Source organism: Poecile atricapillus, chromosome 4, assembly GCF_030490865.1.
Source record: "Poecile atricapillus isolate bPoeAtr1 chromosome 4, bPoeAtr1.hap1, whole genome shotgun sequence".
Taxonomy (NCBI): domain Eukaryota; kingdom Metazoa; phylum Chordata; class Aves; order Passeriformes; family Paridae; genus Poecile; species Poecile atricapillus.
In genome coordinates this window covers 74,020,146-74,042,810 of record NC_081252.1, presented here as the reverse complement: position 1 = coordinate 74,042,810, position 22,665 = coordinate 74,020,146, and the positions used below count along the sequence as shown (strand labels likewise).

At 46.4% G+C, this 22,665-nt stretch overlaps 1 protein-coding gene across 5 annotated transcripts in view; it reads left to right on the top strand.

Moving 5' to 3' along the window:
* The window catches only part of SLC4A11 (solute carrier family 4 member 11), a 90,804-nt gene that overhangs the window by 24,667 nt on the left and 43,472 nt on the right, over positions 1 to 22,665 (top strand). For 4 of the 5 annotated variants that reach the window (XM_058838374.1, XM_058838371.1, XM_058838370.1 and 1 more), the window contains 5 exons: positions 3,586 to 3,729; positions 12,686 to 12,732; positions 17,863 to 18,094; positions 18,733 to 18,795; positions 19,333 to 19,414. In XM_058838374.1, coding sequence (XP_058694357.1) covers positions 3,586 to 3,729; positions 12,686 to 12,732; positions 17,863 to 18,094; positions 18,733 to 18,795; positions 19,333 to 19,414 — 568 coding nt within the window. The remainder of the gene's footprint in view (positions 1 to 3,585; positions 3,730 to 12,685; positions 12,733 to 17,862; positions 18,095 to 18,732; positions 18,796 to 19,332; positions 19,415 to 22,665) is intronic. The other variant, XM_058838372.1, reaches the window with a different exon arrangement.

The window sequence follows — 22,665 nt, the reverse complement described above, 5'->3', positions numbered from 1 at the left end:
AAGGCTGAGAGCAGCAGGAGCCAGGAGATGGAGCTGAGAATGTGAGGAGAGTAAAGAGAGAAGGCTGGGGATGGAATCATGGAATCCTGGAATGGTTTGGGTTGGATGGGACCTTAAAAATCATCCAGTTCCACTCTCTTGCCATGGGCTGGAGCAGCTTCCATTAGACCAGGTTGCTCCAAGCCCCATCCAGCCTGAGCTTGGGTGGATATTGGGATTTTAGAGCATGGCAGGTCTGGGCCAGGGATGAACTACAGAGGAAGGGGTGATGCTTTGGAGAGGAATCACCAGAGAAATAATAATTATTTCTTTTTTTTTTTTTTTTTTTTTTCTTCCCAGCACCTGCATAAATTTTTGTTTGTTTTCTAGTTATTCTAGTTTATTTTCATGTTGCATAATACAGGCTGAGGGAAGCCCTTAAGGTAAAGGAGGATTTAAGGTGAAAGCATCTGCTACCTCTGACCACAGAGGGTGAGGAGGGGGTTTTGCTCCTGCAGCACTGAAGGATGCTGCTTGCTTTCCTTGTCTCCTGCACTTGCCATATTTTTCCATTTCTTAGCCTTGAGATGAGTCCTGCAGGGTGGACTGAGGGGGGATTATCCTGACCACAGTGTGTTCTTCACGGTGCAGGAGGGCTGCACTGATCTGAGCCAGCTTTAACTGTATTCCAGCTCCTCCTCAGCCAAACCTCTTTTCTCCAGTGCTTTTAGACCATATTTTGGGCTGAAGTGGAACTTTCTGTGCTCAGAGCTCTGACTGGCCCCGTCACGTAGCTCGTGGCACTTCAGCAAATGCTGCTTTCATCTGAAGGTGCCAACTTGCAACGATAAAGACAGGGGGAACACCAGTTTGGAGATCTTAAACTCTCCCCCAGGAACTCTGATGCCAGTGAAAACGTGTTTAACTCTGTCCTCTGTCTCTGAAGCAGCTGCTCCTGACAGAGCCTGTGAAGTGTCACTGGGAATTCCGTATGGACACTTGACTGGTACCTGCACAAATTCTGCAGCAGCCACGTCAGATCCTGCTCTGAACTTCTGCAAAACACCCATCAAACTTCCAGAGGAGCTGAACAGCTTCTGCTGTCGCTTGTGACATCTGCTGCCCTTCAAGCAGCGGGGGTGGCACTCAGTGAACATCAGGGGATGGGGAGGGGAGCAGCTGCCAGGGCTGGAGGCAGGGCTGCAGCACAGAGGGAAGGTGCATCTGCCATGCACAGAGCCTGTGTCACCTCGAGGTCACCCTGCAGTTGACAGGCGTGAATTGTTCGTGGTTTCAAACTCCTGGCAGACGAAATAGGCTGAAGGATTGCAAACAGGAGTGGTCTGAAGCCTGGAGGTGGTTCAGTGACAAAGCAGACACCTGTCTGGGAGTGCAGTTCCTGTCCAGCCCAGGTTGGGAATTATTTGCAGGCCGAGTGTTTTGTCCGTCCCTTGCCCAAGGGACACGAGGCTCGGCTGCCTTTTGTTCTGCTCTTTCCTCCCCTAAAGAGGGAGGAACAGAGGATGCTTTCCTTGCCAGAGTCCTCGCTGACCTCTGCCCAACCCTCTGATCCTACTCCACCCTTGCCCTTCTTCCAGCTCCTGGGCTGCTTCTCTCCTGTCTCCAGCCCTCTCTGTTTTCAGAGGCCACCACTGCCACCCTCTTAGCAAGCCAATTTCGGTGGCTGGGGTGGGGAAATAAACAAACTCTGCTTGGTCTTTCCTGATTTACCCATCTAATGCTGTTAGGACAGGGAGGAAAAGCTCAGCCATGTTCTCAGAGCTGAGTGCTCAAACTATCCTTACATGTGTCTCATCTGCCCCGGGGAGTGGGAAGGTTGGAGATGCTCAAAACTTCCCTGAGGCTGCAATTCTGGATGTGGTTGAGGTGGAAAAAGCCTTCCCCAGGCTGATTTTTTCCCTTTGCAGGGCTGCCTGAGCTCTCCTGGCACTGAGGGGATTGTCAACTCTGTGGGTGCTCAGCTTTGAGGAGAAATTACGCTGTCCATCATGAATTTTGGAGGATCCAAGCCCCAACTTTGGGGCTTAGTTTGGGATTGAGATGCTTGAGTGGGACTTTATAGTACTTCTGATGGCAGCAGGCACCTTGTCTGGCTGTTGTCCATCCCTCCAGGACATCCCTGCCACATCTGCCAGCAGAGGTTTCGTATCTGGTGGTGCCCACAGCGTTCAGGTGTTTCCTGTACTTTCCTCACCTCACTTTTTTCTGTCTGGACAAGTTTCCATCATTCAGGGATGCAAACTCCCTAAGCTCTGCCAGCAGCAGAGGGTGATATTCTCGGTGTGCTTTGCTGGATGGGGACAGAAGCATGCTGGATGCTGTCTGAAACCTTCAGAACACTTCAGACAGCGCTTATTCACATTTCTTCCTGTTAAGCTGTAAGGTGAAGGAGGCAGAGGTCAGGAGGGGGGTTAATCTCAGGGGCTTTATCAGGTTTTCCACACCTTTGATAAGCACTTTAGGAGCCCTCTGGAGGCTTGAAGCTCCTGCAGCCCCTGAGCTCTCAGAGGGGATGCTGAGCTCCATCAGCTCGTGGCAGGAAATGCTGCAGCCCCTGTCCTGTGTCACCGAGTTCCTGTTTGTGGCCTCACTCCTCTGGGTTTGAGTTTTGTGGTGGAAAGCTGTCGGCTCGATCCCTCAGAGGCAGCATGTGCTGCTTTCAGCTGCTGCCTCCACATTTGTTTATACGAGGCTTTAAAAAAAGCCATCAATATTTTAGTTTCCATTCAAGCCTTTGCCTTGAAGCTCCCCCTTTTCATTTCACTGTAGTGCCTAGAGCCAGCTAATGAAATATCTCCCTCGTGCTTCAAATTAGGCATAAAAGACTTGTCAGAAGATGAGGAGAAGCTGCTGAATAATCCTGGTAATGTAAAAATCGACATTCTATAATGTCCCTAATTCTCCTAATTAAACATGATACATGAGTGTGCTACAAGAGTCCTCCAGCTGCTCCATAATGAGATGTTGCAGGGACCAGTTTGCTGTTGGATGAGGCTGGGTTAAACTCTAATTAAAGCCTTGCAAAAGGCTAAGGAGTTGTCTGGTGTAATTAAGAAACTTGTCTCGCATTCTCAGTGCTGCCACCCCCAGTGACCTGCTCCTCTGCCCCGTGGGGAGCTGTGGATCTCTCTGTCCATATCAGGTGTCTCCTTGGAAACTTTTTTAGTTTTTTAAAATTTTTTCCACCTCTAGTTTCAAATTGCCGTGTCTCAGAACAGCGGCGTGGCCTGGGGTCGATGGAGGTGTTGGGTTCGGGGTGGGCTGGGGCGCAGCTCTTGCTTTTGGTGGTGTTTTTACGCAGCGTTTTCACCCTGTGGTGGTTTTTACCTGAGGGGAGCAAGGTATTGGGGCCAGGCCTTGCTGCCCACACCATTGGCGAGGGAAGAACCCCTGAGGCCACCCCAAAACACGCTGGGGGTCATTCCTTGAACACCCCGGGCCTCAGAGCGGCCCCTCAGCAGGCCCTGGCGGCGGCAGAGCCCTCGCCGGCCATGGAGTCGGACTCGGAATCAAACGCTTCCTCCCACCCAGTGGCACCCAAGAGGAGCCTGCAGCCCTCTTACGGCACCCCCTTCTCATTGTCAGGGTACCTCAAGTGTGACACGGACGATGTGAAGGAGGAAGGGGCGGGCGAGGAGCTCTTCGATGGCGTCAACTCCACCATCGTGTCCGGGGACAGCATCCGCTTCTTCGTCAACGTCAACCTCGAGGGCGCTCCCAGCGCCACCGGTGAGTGACCCCCAAAAACGGGGATGGGACTGGGGCTTGTTCCTGGTGCTGGGGTTTCATGGGATCACAGTGGGTTGGGTTGGAAGGGAGATTAAATGTTATTTCTTTAAGGGTGGGGACACCTTCCACTAGGCCAGGTTGCTCCAGGCCCTGTCCAACCCATCCTTGAACCTTTGCTTGTGGTGCAGTGTTTTTATATCCTCAGTACTGCCTGTGATAAATGGTGAGGGAGGAAGATAGCCAAACCCTTCACCAAAAACTTCTGTTGTATTCTGGTTCATGTCATACGCGATTTTGAACTCTTTTTTTTTCTTCTGCACAAAATCAAACAAAATCCTATTCACTTAATTTCCCATGAAAACCAGCGCTGATGTTTAGTGAATCCTTTGAAAAGTAAAGCTTGAAGATGTAGGGAATACAGATCTAAACTGAGATCCCACATAGTGCCAAGCCAGGTCTGAGAAACAGCTGCATGACTTGATTTCTGTCCTCTAAAGAGGTTTTTTTTTTGTGGCTGGTGGCTGTGACAGTCTTGCTTAGCTGTAGCAACCTTTTAATTTTTTTGAAAATGTTTTCAATTATAGTAAGATAAGTAGTGCTCAAGTTAGACAAAACTTAACCTTCTTTATTCCCTGGAAGTGTTCAAGGCCAGGTTGGACTGGGCTTGGAGCAACCTGGTCTGGTGGAATGTGTCCCTGCCCATGGAAAAGGGGTGGAACTTGAGGATCTTTAAGGTCCTTTCCCACCCATTTTGTGAAAACTGAATTTTGTGGGGTGTGCCTGGGAAAACACAGCTCTCAGACACTGCAGGAGCCTGGGTTTGTCCCAGCCTGTGTGGGCACTGGGTATTTTAGAGGTTAAATGCACAGGCTCTGGATTATTCTTGGTGTCACAGTGTCAGAGAGTTCTTTAAGTTTGTTAAAAGTTATTTTTAGGTTACATGCAAATCCCAATTGATCTGCAGCGAGCAGTTACTGGGAATGGTGATGCAGATTAGGCACGGCCTGGACCCCTACTTGACTATCTTGGAGTCTGCTTTTTGACTCTGAGTGGTGACTTGAACTTAGGAATAATATCCAGCAATTTCCAAGCCTGCAATTTTACAAATGCCATCTTAATTGAAAGATTTAAGGGAGCTGTGCTCTGCTATGACAAGTCTGGACTTAATTCCGTAGGGTGCATTGTTTGGGGATCAGGAATGCAAGTGCTGTGGATTCTTCTGCATCTGAAGAAGTTCACTTTCCTTGTGTGCCCTTCTGGGCTTTTTTTGTTTTCCTTTCCATTCAAAACAGGACAAAAAAGGCTTCCTTATTTCCCTGAAGCACTGCTGTTTGTGCTGGTGCTATTAGTTGTATCCTTTTTTTTTTTTTTTTTTTTTTCAGCTGAGATGTTTAGGATTTTTTTATGGAAAAATAGATTTCTGGTGTGCTGGGGTCCTCTTTCCAGTGAAGGCTGGAAATTTTAAAAATGAACTTCAGGCAGAACAAAAGCCCAAACTTCCAGTAAGGGCATATGTGAAAAAAAGAGATTTTCTTTTTTTATCTTTATTTCCCCCCCACCACCCCCATTACAACATCAAAGTGATCCAGGTAGCCAAAATCCAACTTTTTCACTGTTGACAAAGATTTCATCAGAGTCCAGGTGTTGGAGTCATCTGGGCTATTAGTTCCTTTACAAAGATGGTTTTACTGGAGTTTCTTGCAGGCTGGATTCTGTACACATCAAATCAGTCTGTGGCTGCACAGGGCACAGCTGATCCTCCTGGAGGGGTGAAATTTTGGGTGGCTGAGATGAGTCCTTCAAGCTCTTCCAAGAAAGATACCCTGAACTTCTGAAAGAATACCCAATTTCCAAACTGGGGTTTAATTATGCCAGAGCCAAGGTGTGTCTGGGAGTGAAGTGTTCCCTGTTTGGAAATTCCCTTCCATAGCTGCCACTCTTTGGAATTTTGGGAGGTTTGTTTTTATACTCAGGCTTTGATTTGCTGGAACAAAGCTGGAGCTGAACATTTTCATGGATTATCCAGAGCAAGGCAAGCTGGAAAGGAGGGGGAAATAAAAGTAGGGTTTCTCCAGGTGATGCCAGAGACCCCAAACACCTCATTTCCTACCCCTGGGGAGCTGATTCACTGGGATCCTACAAAATCCTCTGCTCTGAAAACACAGAGAGAAATGAAGCATGGGAATGCAATCTTTGCATCCTCATCTTATTTTCCTGTGTTGTCCAAGCTGGGTTTGAAATGTTTGAGTCAAAATGTGCTCTCTTGGCTGAATGTGGTGCCCAAACTCTTTTCTACTGGAGACTTTTTTGGGTCAGCTGCTGTGAGGTTGCTGCCCACCTTAATACAAGGCTAAAAGATCCAACATTCCCATTTAGGGAGGGGATGAGTTGGAACCCTGGGATCCAGGTGCTGGCAGGCAGTGAAGGTGGAATTACAGATGCAGTGACAGCTCTGCATCATCCTGTTGAGCTTTTCCTCTCTGTGTGATGTGTGTGCAGCTCTCCATGAGCATAATTGGATGCTCTCCACTCTAATTCTGTTTTAAAAAGATCCCTGTGTGGGATTAAGCTTTGAGCCAACAAAACACAGCATGACCCATAAAACTCCAGCAATCACCATTGACATAAAATACTGGGCTTTGTGCATGGGTGTGTGTAAAACAGGATGGCTTGAAGAAATCTGGGGTTTAAGGTATGGCCTGTCTTATTTTTAATTAATACTGGCTGTCTTTGCAGGGAATACTGAGCCCAAAGCAGTGCAGATGTCTGAGCACTAAAATTCTGCTCAGTGGTGACATTTGGGTCGTTTCTTCTGGGTGTTCCAATGCTTCCTTGCATTAACTGATAAAAGGTTTTTTCAATTTTCTGCTGCTTTTCATCCTTTTAACTTGGACTTTGGTGGTAACATTTGTTTTCACCAAATGTTCATAGCTCTAACAGGAAGGTGGGTGTTTGTCTGAAGCTGGAGGCTTTTGGACATGGGATCTGCATTTTTTGGGGAAGATCAGGGTGGCTTTTAGGCTGAGGCTTCGTCTGAAGTCACAATAAATGTTTGCAAGTAAAATCACAGAATTGTTTGGGTGGGAAGTGACCTTTAAAGGTCATCTAGTCCAACCCCCCTGGAGTAAGCAGGAATGTTTTCCAGTACACCAGTTTGCTCCAAGCCCCGTCCAGCGTGGCCTTGGACACTTCCAGGGATCCAGGGGCAGCCACAGCTTCTCTGGGTAACCTGGGCCTCCCCACCCTCATTGTAAAAAAATTTCTTTTTCAGGTCTAATTTAAATGTCCTCTCTGTCAGTGGGAAGCCATTCCCCCTTATCCTGGCACTCCAGGCTTTTGTCCAGGAAAGCTTTATCTGCAGCACACCTGGAATTAAATCCCTGCAAATAAATACAGCAATTTGGTGTAGGCTGGGCCTTAAATTTAATGGACAGGTGATGCAAGTGAGTCTTTGGAATATGTGGGGACACATCCTTGCCATCAGTCACAGTGTTCTTATCTCCTTGGCAGCTCCCTTAAATCAGCCAGGCCCATATTTTCATCATTTGGATCTTGGGGTTTTTTCTTCAGTTTTGGGTTCCAAAACAATCATTTGGGTCTTGTTCTTGTAGTTTGGGGCTTTAAAACAGTTCTTTGGATGTTGTTTTTGTAGTTTGAGATTCTGAAACAATTTGTCTTCTCCTTACCCACATTGCAAGAGGGTTTTACACCGTATTTTCTTAAATTTAGCACAATTTATCAAGGATTTGTGGAGCTGTAGCTGCCTAACTTTTCCCAGTTGCAGCTGATGCTCAGACTGGTGATTTTAGATGTGCCTCCAGCAGTTCTGAGGAGAGCAAGACAAACTCCTGACGGCAGCGAAAAGCCAATTGGAAAGCAGGATGTGGCTCTGCTGGGGTGTGGGGGGGAAGCAGCGGAACACGAATTACGCTTCAGGAGAAATTAAAGGCTGTTCCACCCTTCGGACAATTGATCATTCCTAGATACAGAGAATCAACAGTTTCCTGTATCCCGCTCCAGAGGCACACACGTGCACGCCTGCCGCCGCTGCTCCCGGCAAAACACAGCATCCAAATCCTGGCCCAACCCCTGCCCAGATGACTTTTTTCTTCAAGGGGACGAGGAGAAAAGCTGGATGCTGGCGCCAAGGATATTCCAGGGAGAGTAGCGTCCAGAGACAAGTGGTCTGGGCTTGAATGGGTATCACTCTGCACACAATAGTCACATTTCCTCACATTAATACCAAGGTCCTTTTTATGTCTCGAGGCACAATGCTGACCCACGCGTTCCATCTGATAACTCCTGTTTTAGCAGTTTGATGTCAGAGTGGGATGTTGGGCTCCTGAGGCTTCCTACCCTCTAATGGAAAGTGGATATACCGATTGTGTGCCGGGGAGGGGACGGCCTCCCTCCGAATTTCCTGACCAGGGTGTTTTCAAAGCGCTGCTTAGGAAGCCGAGGGAGGTGTGGGGGGAGCACGGGTGGTTCTGCACGGAGGCAGCGGCCTCTCTTCTCCCTGCTTCACCTTGGCCCTCTGGAGTGGCTTCCCATGGGATTTAGAGTGCATGAAAAAATTGCACATTTTCCCCCTGCCCCAAACTGATTGACAGAACCTACCACAGGTGGGTTTTTTCACGAAATACTTGGATTTTTTAAGCACAAGTGACACCTTGTTCCTGGTCACTCTCTGTGCTGTCCCCTCTCTTCCCAGTTCTCCACCCAGGAGTTTGAGGGATGGTTCTTCACCTGCCCTGCTGTTTTTGCTTCTCCAGAATCCTTATTCCCACCTGCCTTTGACCTGGGGATTTGTGGGATGAATCCAGCTGACTTCAGGCTCTTTGCCCCAGCTCTGCCCATCACCTCTTATGGGAATGTGGGGTAATGAAGACACAGTTATTTATCTAACAATATTTAACCAAAATTACTCAAATCTGATGGTGATTAGTCCAGGCTCAAGACAGCAAAGCACAGAATCCCTCTGAGATCCTGTTTGTGCAGTCACTCACTGCCAGTGTTCTGTTAGAGGTGTCACCACTGCTCCTGACAATCTACTGTCATGCCCTGTGGTGATGGGGTTTTATTTAAATATTTTTAAGGCAGATTTGAAAAGCAGAACAGTTTTTTCTGCTTACAGTGTGGTTCAGCACAAGTAGCGGAGTCTTAGATTTGGGCAGAATCCTGATAAAAAACAAGGATTATTTTATATATATATATATATATATATATAAAAATTATAAGCACTCCAAAACTTAAATACTTCCACTCACACCAGATCCTTGATATTTTTCAGAGAAAAACATGGAAGTGCTAATACAGTATTCTGCTCTTATTTATTTTACTGTTCTTATATATATTTACTGTGAAGATGCACCAGGGAGTGTTTGTAGATGTAAAGAAATGTGCACAGCCAAAAAACTCTTTTCTCTAATTTCCACTCCTTTTATCCTGAAAATAAAATACTGTCTTAAGATATTGCAGGCATCCAGTGGTGGCTTTGCCCCAAAAGCTTTTGGATCTTCTCAGGTGTTAAGGGCAGAACTGGGGACCTGGATGAGGAAAATGATGGAAAGGGATCCTGGGTGAAAGGAGATCTCTTAAGGCAAAAGGTGAAAACCCTTAAACTTTGGTATTTGACATTCAGGGGTTTGTTTTCAGGTTTGCATGGCAGATGTTACCTAAGCAGGAGGTAGAGGAGAAGCAAGGAGGGGATTTTATTTCTCTGGGTTGCTCTCAGGGATATTATTAGGGCAGCTGCAACGAAACTGAACAAATAAACTTCCAAGTAGTAAATCTCCTCGATCGTGTTGAAGTTGGATGGAGCCTGTTTGGAGAATGGTGGGAAATAAAAAGGAGAGGCAGGGCCCTGAATGTGCTACAAGTTCTGATGTTGACAATTCCTCGGCATTGTCAGAACTGAACTCCCCGGGAGTCACTCGTGGCATTCCCAGTAACGCTCCGTGCCTGCATGCACGCATCCCAGAAATTCGGGATGCGCGTGGCGCCTTGATGTGCCTGCCAGGGGATGTCGGGGATGCGTTGCTGACTTTTTGGCTTTTCCCCTGGGCAGGACCTGGAGCAGAGCCCAACAGATAAGCTCGGCCACCCCTGGCAGCTCTCCCTCAGCTGTGTGTGAGGACACACAATAATGCCCCTCGCTTGCTCGCTTGCCTAAAATAGGCTTTTGCTGCCTGCTCTGTCCGGCAAGGACGGCCACAAAAATAGATGTGAAAATTTCATGTGGTCCCGACCTCCTCATAGAGTTTCATTGTGCTTAATTGTGACGTTCAGGTGTGAAATCTCAAATTACTGAAACTTTCAAGTTGCTGCTCTTGGTAGTAAGACCTGGCTGAGGAGATTGATGGGGAGTTTGTTGTAGGGTGAATCCAGAGTTTTCTGTATCCATGTCATCCCCATGAAGGGCTCCTCTGTGGAGGTGCAAGGGCCAAGGGTGTTGAATCTTTTTACCCCCTCCTTGGCTGGAGGGAGGCAGAGATGGTGCTGTGGAGGAGGAGAAAATGAGTAGCAGGCTGGTGGTGGTTGGACTTGAGCTTTGGATGTGTCACGGGCAACCTCCTGCAGGGTTTGACCCCACATTGCCCAGCAGGAAATAAATGGATATTTAATGTGATCAAGGCAGAAGAGCACTTGAGAAGTGTTTGTGTGTTTTCCCCTTCCCTTTGTCATGTTCCAGTGGATTTGCTGCTATCCCTGAGTGATGTTGTAGCACTCCAGTGAGCTTTTAAGGTACCAGCCCAGAACTGTGACGGCCGTATGCATCCATCTCCCTGCCTGGATTAAATCCAAGCCGTGAGTTGTTGGGATGAGTGATGAATGAGGCTCTGGGCTTTTCCAAAGCACCACCTCCATACCTAGAGCAGCTTTTTCAAGAAGTTTCAAAGATCCTGCTCCAACAGATGTAATGGGATGTTTTTGCTTGTGTTGATAAAGCAGCACCTGGTGCTCCTCCAGCTGGGTATGTGAGAGAGCTGTCAGCAAAGATTGATACACCTTGAAAATGATAAGAGGAGCCAAGAGTTGCTGCCTGATAAAAGCACAACGAGAATTTCTGTTCCGTTTCCATGTATCCATGAGGACAGGCTGCAGCTCTCTCTTCAGCATGTGCCTGCTATTGTTCAGGATTGTGGGTGTTTTTTGTCTCTCCCAAACTATTTCTTGCAAAAGCAGATAAACCAAAACATGTTTTCTCCTCAATGAATATTTATGGGCTTCCAAATCTCCCTGCATACTTCTGCATGTGTAATTAGGCTGGAAGTTGGGTAAGTGAGCATTGGAGAACTACAAATGTGAGAGCCTGGGGAAAATGCTTGATGTTTCTGGTTTATTTGGGTGCTTGCTTTTTAATAATAAATTGCACTTTTTAGATGAAACAGCTTGTGTTTTCCAAAAGACGTGTCAAAAGCAGGAATAACTGGGGCTGTTGCAGCAGCAGACTTGTCTGGTTAAGTGATGCTTTTAATCACATGTGCAGCATCCAAGTGAAATTTGGGAGAAGTTGGGTGATGTAACCATCTCATTTTGTTTAGGGGCAGATGAAGTCAATCCTTTCCCTCTTTTCTACAGCTCTGCTCCCACTTTGAGTTGGAGCCTTTGAACCCCATTGAGGGCAAGACTCGAATTTCCATTTGATCAGCAATGATTTTGTTTAAAGCGGCTTCCTGCATGCAAAAGATAATTGTTTTTTTCCTGCAGTTCTGGAGTCTTAACGTGAGTTACACCCTCAGCTTAATTTTTGGAGAGTAACAGGGCTTGGCTTGAAGGTGCGTGGCCAAGTCATGGGATTGCAGCAGCTCTTACAGGTTAGGATTTGGAAGTAGAGATCTGGAAAGGAAGCAAAATCCTCATCTGAATAACTGTAACTCCATGTTACATCTCTGTAGTTTTCCACAGCTTGGCCTCTGGAAAAGTTTTGGTCTTCAGTGGGTTTTTTCCATGCTGCTGCTGCGCTCGTTGGAATTAAACCCATTCATGTGTTTCATTTTGGTAGCAGCTCAGGCTTGGGGGGTTTTTTGGAGAACTTAAGGAGAAGGATGCCAGGCTGGAAGTGTTCAAGGCCAGGTTGGATGGGGCTTGGAGCAGCCTGGTCAGGTGGAAGGTGGCCTTGATGGTCTTTAAGGTCCCTTCCAACCCAAACCATTCAGTGATTCTTTACTTAAAAAGTACCTGTAGGACAAATAATGCCACAGAGAGGCTGCCTTGGCTGCAAGGAATGGGCTTTTGGTAAATACAGCTTGGTTTTGTTCTATTTTGTAGCCGATACCCAAAAAACGCTTCGTAGATTCTTAAGAAAATGTTATTGTTGGCACTTGGAAGTTTGAAGTGGGAATTTCCCGGGTTCCCCCATCCTGTGTATTCAATGACATTTACTAGTCCCTAACCAGCAGTTTTCTTTCCCAAGAGCAGTGTTGCTTTCTCCTCAGATTTATGGAGGCAGCGTGGTGAGTTGACAGGACATTAATGTGCTCATCTTGGAGTCACTGCCTGCAATCCCTTGGAACTGCCTGGCTGTTATTGTTGACTCCTTAACGAGGACAAGGAGGGTTTCCAAACGAGGGTGACTCATGAAATCGTAGCCTCAATCTATCAAACAACGATGCATTGGATTAAATGATTACTTCAAGGATTAGGAGTTAGATTTTTGGGGAGGTGGAGAGGGAGGGAGAGAAGAGAAGAGTAAAAATACATCAGAATTACAAAGAACTAGCCAAAAAAAGCTGCCAGACATAATCCCCTAGCGATCAGATAATGCCAATCCTGTGCTTGGTTCACGCTTCCAAAATGGGAGATGTTGTAAAAACTGAATCTCTGCTTTTCTCTAGAGATCATCTCCTGCCAAGAGAGTGATGCTTCACCTCCTCCTGAGCCTCCTGCTTGGCTCCTGTCAGGTACCTCTGATAGTAACACTCTTCTGATGTGTTTTTTTTTCCCCTCTTTCCAGCTGAAAGTGAAGGTGCTGGCTGCGTGTTACTGCACACATCAAGGAAGGTAAGTAGAGGTGCTTTGTGACCAATTTGGTTTCTTCATCATCCAGAAGTACAGAAAAGGATCATGAAACACACTTGAGGGGCTGCTTGTCACTGGCCTAAGCAAAAGGCATTTAAAGGCTTCTTCTCTTGAATTCCTCTCCCTTTCTTTAAACCTAAAAAGCCACGTGCTGCTCATTCTCCGAACAATTTCTCTGTAATTCTGATTGTTCCACTGCTTTTTGTCCAAGACAATTCCTTGACATGTTAATTCATCACTTTCTCTCCTGCAGCTGCCTCCACAGGGATCCAAGTGTGTGCTGCTGAGCTCCTCGGAGCTGGAAGCAGAGACACCCAGCAGACATGGCTGGGATTTGGTTCCCTCTTTATTCCAGCTAATCAGTTGTCCTTCACGAGGTTCAGCAAGAGTGAAATCCCTGGGAACAAGCAGTCTAGGAGGAGGATTAGGAGCCCACACTTAGTTTACACTTGCTCCTGAGACTGTAGCTCACTAATAATAAGGTGAAAGTGGAAAAAAAGCTCACATAGCCTTTGTTATTCCAAACCTTCAGCTATAGAAGGGCACAGAAAGTAGTCAGGGAGGAACTGGGTTGGTATTTTGATAACTTCTCTGTAAGGGTGGATGGGCCCTGGCACAGGGTGCCCAGAGAAGCTGTGGCTGCCCCTGGATCCCTGGAAGTGTCCAAGGCCAGGCTGGATGAGGCTTGGAGCACCCTCGGATAGTGAAAGGTGTCCCTGCCTGTGGCAGGGGTGGCTCTGGGTGATCTTTGAGGTCCATTCCAACCCATGCTTTTATTCTCTGATTCTGTATTTAGTACCACATGAAGTTTTGTCTTTAGTGGTGCATTAAGTTGTCTTGACTTCCTGCCTGAATGCTGGAAGGAGTGGCTGTTGTCATGGGAACTTGTAGCATCACTGATCCTGGTAAATCACAGAATCATTTAGGTTAGAAAAACCTTCTAAGGTCAGCAAATCCAACCTTTCCCCCAGCACTGCCAAGGCCACCACTGCCCCATGTCCCCAAGTGCCACATCCACACAGCTTTTAAATCCCTCCAGGGATGGGGACTCCAGCACAGCCCTGGACAGCTGTGCCAGTGCCTGAGATCTTGGATTTCAGGCTCTGTTGCAGGTTGTAACTTGAGGTTTTAGTTTGTGTAGCCTTGTAAGCTTTGGGGGCTTTTTAGGGAATCCCAGAGAGCTCTTTAATTCTGCTTTGCTTTAGACCTCTAAGACAGCTCAAATCCTGAAAAGATATTTCAGAAGGCTGGATTAGTAGTGGGAGGAAAATGTGTGATAGCTTTAGAAACCTTTACCCCAAGCTAACAAAAAAACCCCAAAGCAAATAAATACCAAAGAAAACACTACCCAAAACAAAGCCACCACCACCAAAAAAATTTAAACATTGGTATAGAATCATGGAAAGTTAAAATAAGCAATTCCATGCTCAGGAATGAAAATGTCTTTATCCCTAATTTGTCTTGTCTAATCCCAGTGCCAAGGTTCTCAGTCATACACACTTGACTGAAAGTAACCTGAGAACTTAATCACTTAAAAGTGCAAATTCTAAGTCCAAATGCAGGATCTGCCTCTGATAAGAAATAGTTGGAAACTGCTAACTCATAAGTGTCTCTTCTATTTTGTTTTTCCTTTTCAGAGCTGTAGGATTCTTGCTTTTTCTGGCCTACAGCTCATGCTTGAGCATTTTAGTGTGCTGTGGAGCCACAAATACCAGAGAGCTTTAGCAGGGCTTGAGAAAAATATACTTTTGCCAGTTTTTCCCTCCAGGGAGGATGAGTGGAAATTTTGTGCTTCAAATGCAAAGGAAATTGGGACCTGACTCATGGAGGAGATGGCTCCAAGTGTCTGGGAAGGGGGAATCACCAGCAGAGAAGTGAGAAGCTTTGTCTGGAGAGGTTTCCCTGTAGGTTGTCCCTGTCTCTGGTGGTAGCCTATGGTTCTGGAAGAGCAGTTTGTGTCTCGGGCGAGTTGCTATCTAGCAGGGCATTTGGTGGGCAGGAATAAAGGCTTCTTCACACAGATTAAGCTGTTTAATCACCATCACAGAGTGGTTCTGAGGGAATTGGCCCAAAGGACCATGGCAGCAGCCCAGGCAGGACTCTGCTCAGGAGAACAGGATCTTTTGGAAAAAAACTTTGCTGGTGGCTCTAAGTGGAGGTGTCTCCTGAGCAGCCAGCCAGGGGAGAGCCTGCATTTTATGAGCCTTGTTGATCAGTTAGAATGTGTGATTTTGGCCTCCCTGAAGTCAGGTGAGGCTGTTTTGGTGTTTCCCCTCTTTTTTGGCACAGCAGTTCCTGTCACAGTGCAACATGGAGCTTTGAAATCAAGGATGCCCAGAGCTCTTCAAATGGCTCTTGGGTAGCTGGCTTGAGTTTCTTCCTAAGCAGTTTCCAGCATCAAGTTTCCAGCATCAAGTTTCCTGGTGTGACTTGACTATCCAGCTAAAAATATTAGTGAGGGAGCGTTCATTAATCTCCCCTGAATCCAGCAGGGGTCCTGGCTGGAACAGTTGTGCCTGAGCTGTCGCTGAGGCTTTGCTGTGCCAGTGCTTCCAGTAATTTGATTTTGGTGTGTCTCAGGGAGTGATGGATTTCTCTCCTTTCGTGGTGCCTGCTTGCCTTGTGATCTTTAATGTGCATAAAGCCTCTTTAAGCTCCGAGAGTAGATTTAGATTGGGAGTTAGATTAGGAGTCCCAGGGAGCATCCTCACAAGGGAGCATCATGCTGCCTTATGAGGGTGGTGAGGTCCTGGCACAGGGTGCCCAGAGAAGCTGTGGCTGCCCCTGGATCCCTGGAAGTGTCCAAGGCCAGGTTAGATGGGGCCTGGAACAACCTGGGCTAGTGGAAGTGTCCCTGTCCATGGCAGGGGGTGGAACAGGATGAGCTTTGAGTTCCCTTCCAGCCCAAACCATTCCATGACTCTCCCTAACCTTAGGGAATGATAATAATGATAAATGGGTGATAAATATGAGTCTTCCCTCTTTTTCCTATGAAGAACCAACAGCAGGGAAATGAAACAGCAGTGAGGCATGGAAAGTTATTTTCCCAAGGCATTGCTTGAAGCCTGTGGCTCAGCTGGAGCTGAATCCTCCTGCCTTGCAATGAGCTGCTGCTGGTGCTGTCAGGCACAGCTCACTGCAGGATCAGTGTTGATTGAGATGAACTTGGGCCTTCTGGTACCTGAAGGGAGCTACAAGAAGGATGGGGAGAGATTATTTACAATAGTCTGGAGTGACAGGACAAGGGGAAATTGCTTCAGACTGAGAGTAGGTTTAGACTGGATATTAGGAAAAAATTCTTTATCATGAAGATGGTGAGGCCCTGGCACAGCTTGCCCAGAGAAAGCTGTGTCTGCTCCACCCTGGAAGTATCCAAGGGCAGGTTGGATGGTGCTCTGAGCAACCTGGGGTAGTGGAAGGTTGGAAGAGGGTTGGAAGTGAATAATCTTCAAGGTCCCTTCAACCCAAACCATTCTGTGATCTGGGCAGATAACCCACATAAATGCCTTTGATTAATTTTTTTGCTGTCCCTCAACTTTCTCCTGCATTCTGCTTCTGCTTGCTTCTCTCGTGCAGAAGTTGGCGACACAAAGCCACCTTTGCTGTTTTGAAAACTCTTATTACAGACATGTGTTAATCTGCTCTCAATTTGAGACAGACTCAGTGCTTGCACTTCTGAGGTGGAGCTGTAGCTGTGTCACCGTCTCCTCTCCTACGAGCAGATGGTTCCAAAGCCTTGGGGGTGGGAGCTGAAACGCTTCAGAGAATCCTCCCTCTCAAGGATGCCGTGGAAAGAGTGATTGATGCAAAGTAAAACAGTGCTAATTGCAATGGATGTGTACTGACAACTTGATAGTTGCTGTGATAATTACAGTAATTAGGGAGATGTTAGCATTTTTTTGCCTGTGTCTATAAATGGAAAAGGTAAGAGAGAGAGTGTGCATGGAAGGAGAGGACCCATGAGTCAGGCTCTGGGATGGCCCTTTACCCTGGGGGGAACGTGGCATGGTCCTGGCTGTGGAGGCAGCTGAGGATGAGATTTGTAAAAGCAATTCAGAGCTCGGTTCTTCCTGAGCTTGAGGGGACCTGAGGGTTTCGATGTCTCTTGACAATCTGGTTCTCAGCATCACAAATTCAGCCTGGCAGCTTTCCCATTGGAAGGAAGAGCCATAGAAGAGCACAGTTCCCATTTCCTCACTCAGGCTGTTGAAGGAGAGGGCCAGGACTGCCAGCCCTCCTTGTCCAGTGCTCTGTGTGTGGATTTCCAAGGGCTGTGCAATGGGAACGAGGCATTTGTAGTTTGATCACTCAGTTGATTGCCTTCACAGCTGACAGGTACAGAAAGGAGTTGAGGTTCTGGAACACACTGGGGCTGTATTTTCCATCTCAAGGCCAGTAAGTCTGGGACGGCAGAAGCAGAGTTGGGCTACTTTCAGCCTCTGCTGCCTTTTTTTTATTGTTGCTTTAAAGCTAAATCCACAAAGGAGGAAAACTACCATGGAAGTGGAAAGAACAGAAATTTAGCAAATATCAGAAAAGGTGATGGGCTGGATGGGATTCCCCACCTGCCACTTCAGGCTTCCTAACTGGGAGCACTGGGGATAGATGGTTCCCAGTTTGAGGACAACTGGGTTGACTTGGGACTGAGATTCATACTGGTAATTTTTCATGCTGCTGAGCTCAGTGTCCATTTCTCCCAAATAACTTTCCCACATTTTTTCAAACTTCCTGAATTACTTGAACTTAAAGAAAATTTGAAATGCTACCTTAAGTATTTTTGCTTTTAGACCAACTTATCTTACTTTATTCTAGGCAAAACAAACGAACAAAAGAAAAGAAAAAAACAAAACAAAAAACCACCTTTTTTTTTCCCCTGCTTTCTATGTCAGGGTATAAATGGTACCTGGGCATGGGCACACTGTTAGGATAAGCCTTGAAAACACAAACCTTCAATGCATTAATGCATAAAATGCCTTTTCTTCTGTCTTCTGAATGGCCAATAGAATCTTTGGGTGGGTGGTAACCTCAGCAAAACTGCTTGTGAAGGATCCAGATTGTGCTTTGCTGGCATTGTGTACAGCTGTCTCATGATCTGACCTTTTCCCAACACAGTACCTGAAATTAAAGAATTTTGAGGAGGAGGTCAGAGCCCAGCGAGACCTGGATGGCTTCTTGGCCAGAGCCAGCATCATCCTGGATGAAACAGCGACATCCTTGGACGATGTTCTCCGGGAGATGCTGAAACATTTCGCCGAGGATCCTGAGAACATGGAGCCGAGCTGCAATTTTGAAAAAATCATGAACACTTTATTCACAGATTCAGGGACCCCACGGGAAGGGAACGGTAATCAGCTCTTGGTTTGCTTTGGCTGGTGGGCTGCTGTTCATTTGCCATCCTTGCTGTGGTGGGGTGCTGGACACTCACTGTGTGGTCCCCAGGCTTGCACGTTGCATGTGACATCGTGGGTTGATTTTTTTTTTTTCCCATGTCACTCAGACTGAAGGGCCTCATTTCTCCTGGGTTTTTGTGTTTTGGTGGAGTCCTGCCCCTGTTTCATTAAGATCACCCGTTGTGGTGCTCTCTGGGGTGAGGAGTCAGCAGCACTGGGGTGTCTTGTCTGCCCAAGTTTTGGTTTGCTTGTCCTCAGACAACGCTGTTCAGCCAAGAGACTCTTGCTGGTGTCTCGTCAGCAGTGGCTCCTGTGCCTTGTGGTTCTCCACCTGAATTCACACAGGCTGGGGAATTTTGCCTGCTTTGGATGAGTAGCTGGGGAGGGTTGATCCTTTGTGTCACTCCCAGCCCACTGGAGAAGATGGGAGATTTTCTGATTTTCCTCCAGAAGCTCAACCTGGGCATCCCTAGCCAAGGTTGTTTGCTCTGGTGTCACCTTAAGCTATCAACAAATGTTGTAGTGTAGTCTAAAAACACTGCCTTTTAGCCCAAGATGTGAAGAAGCTTAACTGAGCATTGTTTCTCTGTAGGCACCCCTGATGTTTCAGAGTCAACAGGAATGAATGTACAAACATGTCCATCGCACCTCAAATGTAACTGTCACAGCCTGAGTGAATTTGTTTAACAGATATGTCAAGTCCTGAGCATGTAGTAAGCATGTTCGTGCTTTGGTTACTTCTTGCTACCTGTCTTAGAGCTTCGCATTTGTAATCCCTTTAATTTAGCCTTTCTGCCAATAAAGAACAAAAAGTAAGTAGTGCCATAAAATAGTGTGAGAGCAGTAGCTGGGAAGAGGGGGAGAGAGGGATTGGGAAGGTGACACCCCTCCCAGTCCTGTCTGTGTGTGTGTGGTGGATAATGCTAATCTAATAACCCAGTACTGCAGTAGGATGATGTTGGGAGGAGAAGGCAGCTGCCTTTCTAAGCTGTGAATAGTTTAAGGACACAGTTCAAAAGCAGCAGGACAAATGTTTCCATCTCTGTCTGTCAGCCCCCACCCCTGCATCAGTCCACTGGGCAGATAGGAATGCTTGGGGTTAGTAGTCAGCTTCCATTTAGAAGGAAATGTTATTTACAGCTGCAGAAGAAATGAGGACAGCCTGTGATGTTTCTCTCTCTTCTCTTCCCAGTTCACCTCTTATCAGACACAATTCAAGGGGTCACAGCCACAGTCACGGGGGTGCAGTATCAGCAATCCTGGCTCTGCATCATGTAAGTACCTGGGTTGGATGAGGAAAATCACTGACATCCAGACCTTTTCCTGTGCTGGGAGGAACAGAGGTTCAGAATCTGCCCTTTTGGGTTAAGATGGTGATGCTTGTTCCATCCATCCTGTGGGATCTGTCTCTCTCTGGGCTGCTCCTCTTTGCAAACACATGCAGTAGGTGACCACAGCCCCTCCAGGGCATTCAGCTCTTGGATGTTATAGAAATCTGCTGTTAACAAGCTAAGAATGCTGAAAAAATGAGCCAGAAAATGCTAATTACTGAGAAATGCTAATAAAGGAACTTCTCAAAGGGACAAGCAAACTGGTTCATGGACTGCTTTGCCTGCCAAAGTCTGGGAGCCTGGACCAAAAGATTTCTTGGGTCCTTTGATGGAACCATCCAAACTTTGTAGCTGAAAATTGAAGTCAGACATTCCACGCTACTTAGACACTGATTACTTTGTCTGACAATTAATTTGGATGCTGATTAATTGTCAACACTGTTAAACACTGGAGGAGCAGGCCCTTAAGACAGTAAGAACTCTGTCACCTGGGATTTATGAGCTGTGGTGGCTTCACCCCAGCTTGCACTTGACCAGGACTGGGGTTTGAAGTTATTGTCTCCAAGTCAGGCCTGTGGGGTGAGCCAGGCTGTCCCTTCACAGGGGACAGAACCTGAGTCCCTGAGCCAACCAAAGCAGTGCCTTTTTGACTCTGTTGCTTTATTCCTGTGCAGTCTTGGAGTCGAGTTGTCAAGAAATATGTTAATTCCCTGAGAAATGACTGGGATATGTGGGATAGGTGCCTAAAGGCATGCACATATTTTAGCCTTCACAGCCAGTTTGCTGGGACAACTGTCACAATAGTTTTCCTTCTGCTTGCACTTCTTCTCCTGCCCTCTGCTTACAGCTGGGGAAAATGGAGAGAAATAGAGGATTTTTAAAAAAAAAAAAAAAAAGTCAAAAAGGAGGCATCACCATCAACAAACAAGAAAAAAATCTCCCTCTTGCTTTTAATTTCTTGTTAAAAAGAAGGATGTGACCTCAGTGTGAAGGGATGACTGCATATCAGGGCTGTGTCCTGAGAAAGAAGAGGGCTGGATGATATTTTGTGCTTTGTGTGCTACTTTTTTGCACCTAGCACGTACAAAGCAGGACCATGAGGAAGAAAATGAGTTCATAAAGTAAGATGGTGTCAACCAAGAGGACTTTGGGGCAGTTTTCACCACTTTGGCAGGGTGACAGCAGTAAGGATATTTAGGTGCTGCTGATGGAAAGGATGGAAGTTTCTCCTGTGGGGTGGGACAGCTCTGTGGAGGGTTTTGGGGAGTGTTGACTTAACACCAAAGCATTTTAAAGGTCATGATACAAATGCTGTGATTACATACATGAGACTGAAAAGGGTGGGTTCAGCCTGTTAGGAAAGTGAGCCAGAGCTTTAAGTGCATCCATGTGAGTAATCCTGGCTTCCATGACAAGAGATGATTTGAAAAATAAGCTCACAGCCTGAAGGTGTCTTGTGCAAAACTTTCCTTGTTTCTTCCTTTTGTTGCTCTGAAGAGGGAGAAGAAAGTGGTGGGAAAGCAATGATGAGTTATTAACTATAATTATCTAATTATTGCACTGTATTTCTGCTGGAGTTATTGTGCAACAGATTGTGAACCATATTTTTAGATCTTACATTTTTCTTGAAGTCAGATTGCAAAACAGCTTCCAAACCTCTGAAGTAAAAGGAATTTGTTGATGAAAAAATTTTCCATATGAGTGGGAAGAACCTTTAAGATATCTGCTGTTCTTTATCCTTGCATTTGGTCTATAATCTTCACTAAATTTTAATTTAGCACTGCTGGATTGGTGCACCTTAACCAACTTTTAATTCCTGATGGATGAGATAGAATTGAGTATCATGATAAGATTATATTAATGAGGAAGAGGAGCTCAGAGATAAGGTTTTGGTGGTGTTGCTTCTGCATAGATGATGAGGGGAAATATTAACAGCTGAAATGAGTTTGGGGTGAGAAAGGAAAGAATTTTGTAGGATAATCACTGAGTTGTGCAGAGCCTGGCTGCAGAAGAACATTCCTAATAGAGACAAAAATGTGTTTCCCTCTCCTTTGTGCTGGAAAGAAGGCTCTTACTTCTTACCTGATTTATCCTCAGTGAGAAGAGCAGTGGGGAGGACCTGGGGTTGAAATAGTTGTTCTGCTTCTGTTGGGTTTGGTGCTTTCCTGATGGTTTCAGGTCTAGGGAAGTTCCAGCAAGGTCAGACATTCCATATGGATCTCGGCTTCAGCCACAGGGCAGAACAAACCCTTGAGGAATTGAAGATCTCAAGGTTTCAGTGTTCCAGTGAAGTCCAGGAAAAGAACTGAATTCTGATTCACTGCAGGCTTTAGGGCTGATGTTGTCAAAAATTACCAAAACTGATCTTGCCGAGGCCATACCAGGATACATCAATTTATGGAAAACTTGGGATTCTTCTGTTGAAATGAGAGCTGAGAGTATAAAAGCCTTTCATGTCCCAGTGCCCAGCTCTGGAAGAGTGAAGGTTGCTATTTGTGTACATGGTCCTTTCCTAGCTAGAAAAGCAAATCTTGAGAGTTGTAGAGCTTCATCAGCTCAGGACAAGATCTCACACCTTTGAAACCATGGGCACAACTCTTTTTTTTCTTTTCCCCTCCTATTCTAGAATTTATCAGAACAGGAAGACACAAACTGGCACAGAGATTTTCTGGTATGAAGCTGCTGCTGGTTGTTTCCTTGGAGAACCTGGGATGAGGGATAGTCCTGTCCCAGAATGGGAACTGTTCTCAGTTATTGCAGTGGGGAAGCTCAGCTTGGAATGCAGCATGGAATGACTGAAGCAGGCAGAGGTGCTGCCAGGAGGGTGCTTGGAGCTCCCCCTGGACCACCCAGACCTGCCATGATCAGAGGGGTAAACTGGATGCTTTCCATGTCTGGAAGAAATGGGCAAGAAGCTCCAGTGGGAGCTGCTGGTTTTGGTGTTGCAGTTTTGTGCCTCCAAAAGGCCAGGAAACCCCTCCTTATGCCATGAGAGGTGACTTTATCACAAGCCAAGTCCTATCACACCCCATTCCTTCTTTCTCTGCCTGACAGATGAGGATGAAAATGCCTGATTTTTAATTTTTTCCTCTTGGCTTGAAGGATGTCTGATTTTAAAAAGGCTTGACTGGGTGCTGGTGGATTTTTCTCCTTCATGTCCTACTAGGAGAAACATCAGCTCAGTGGGTTATAGA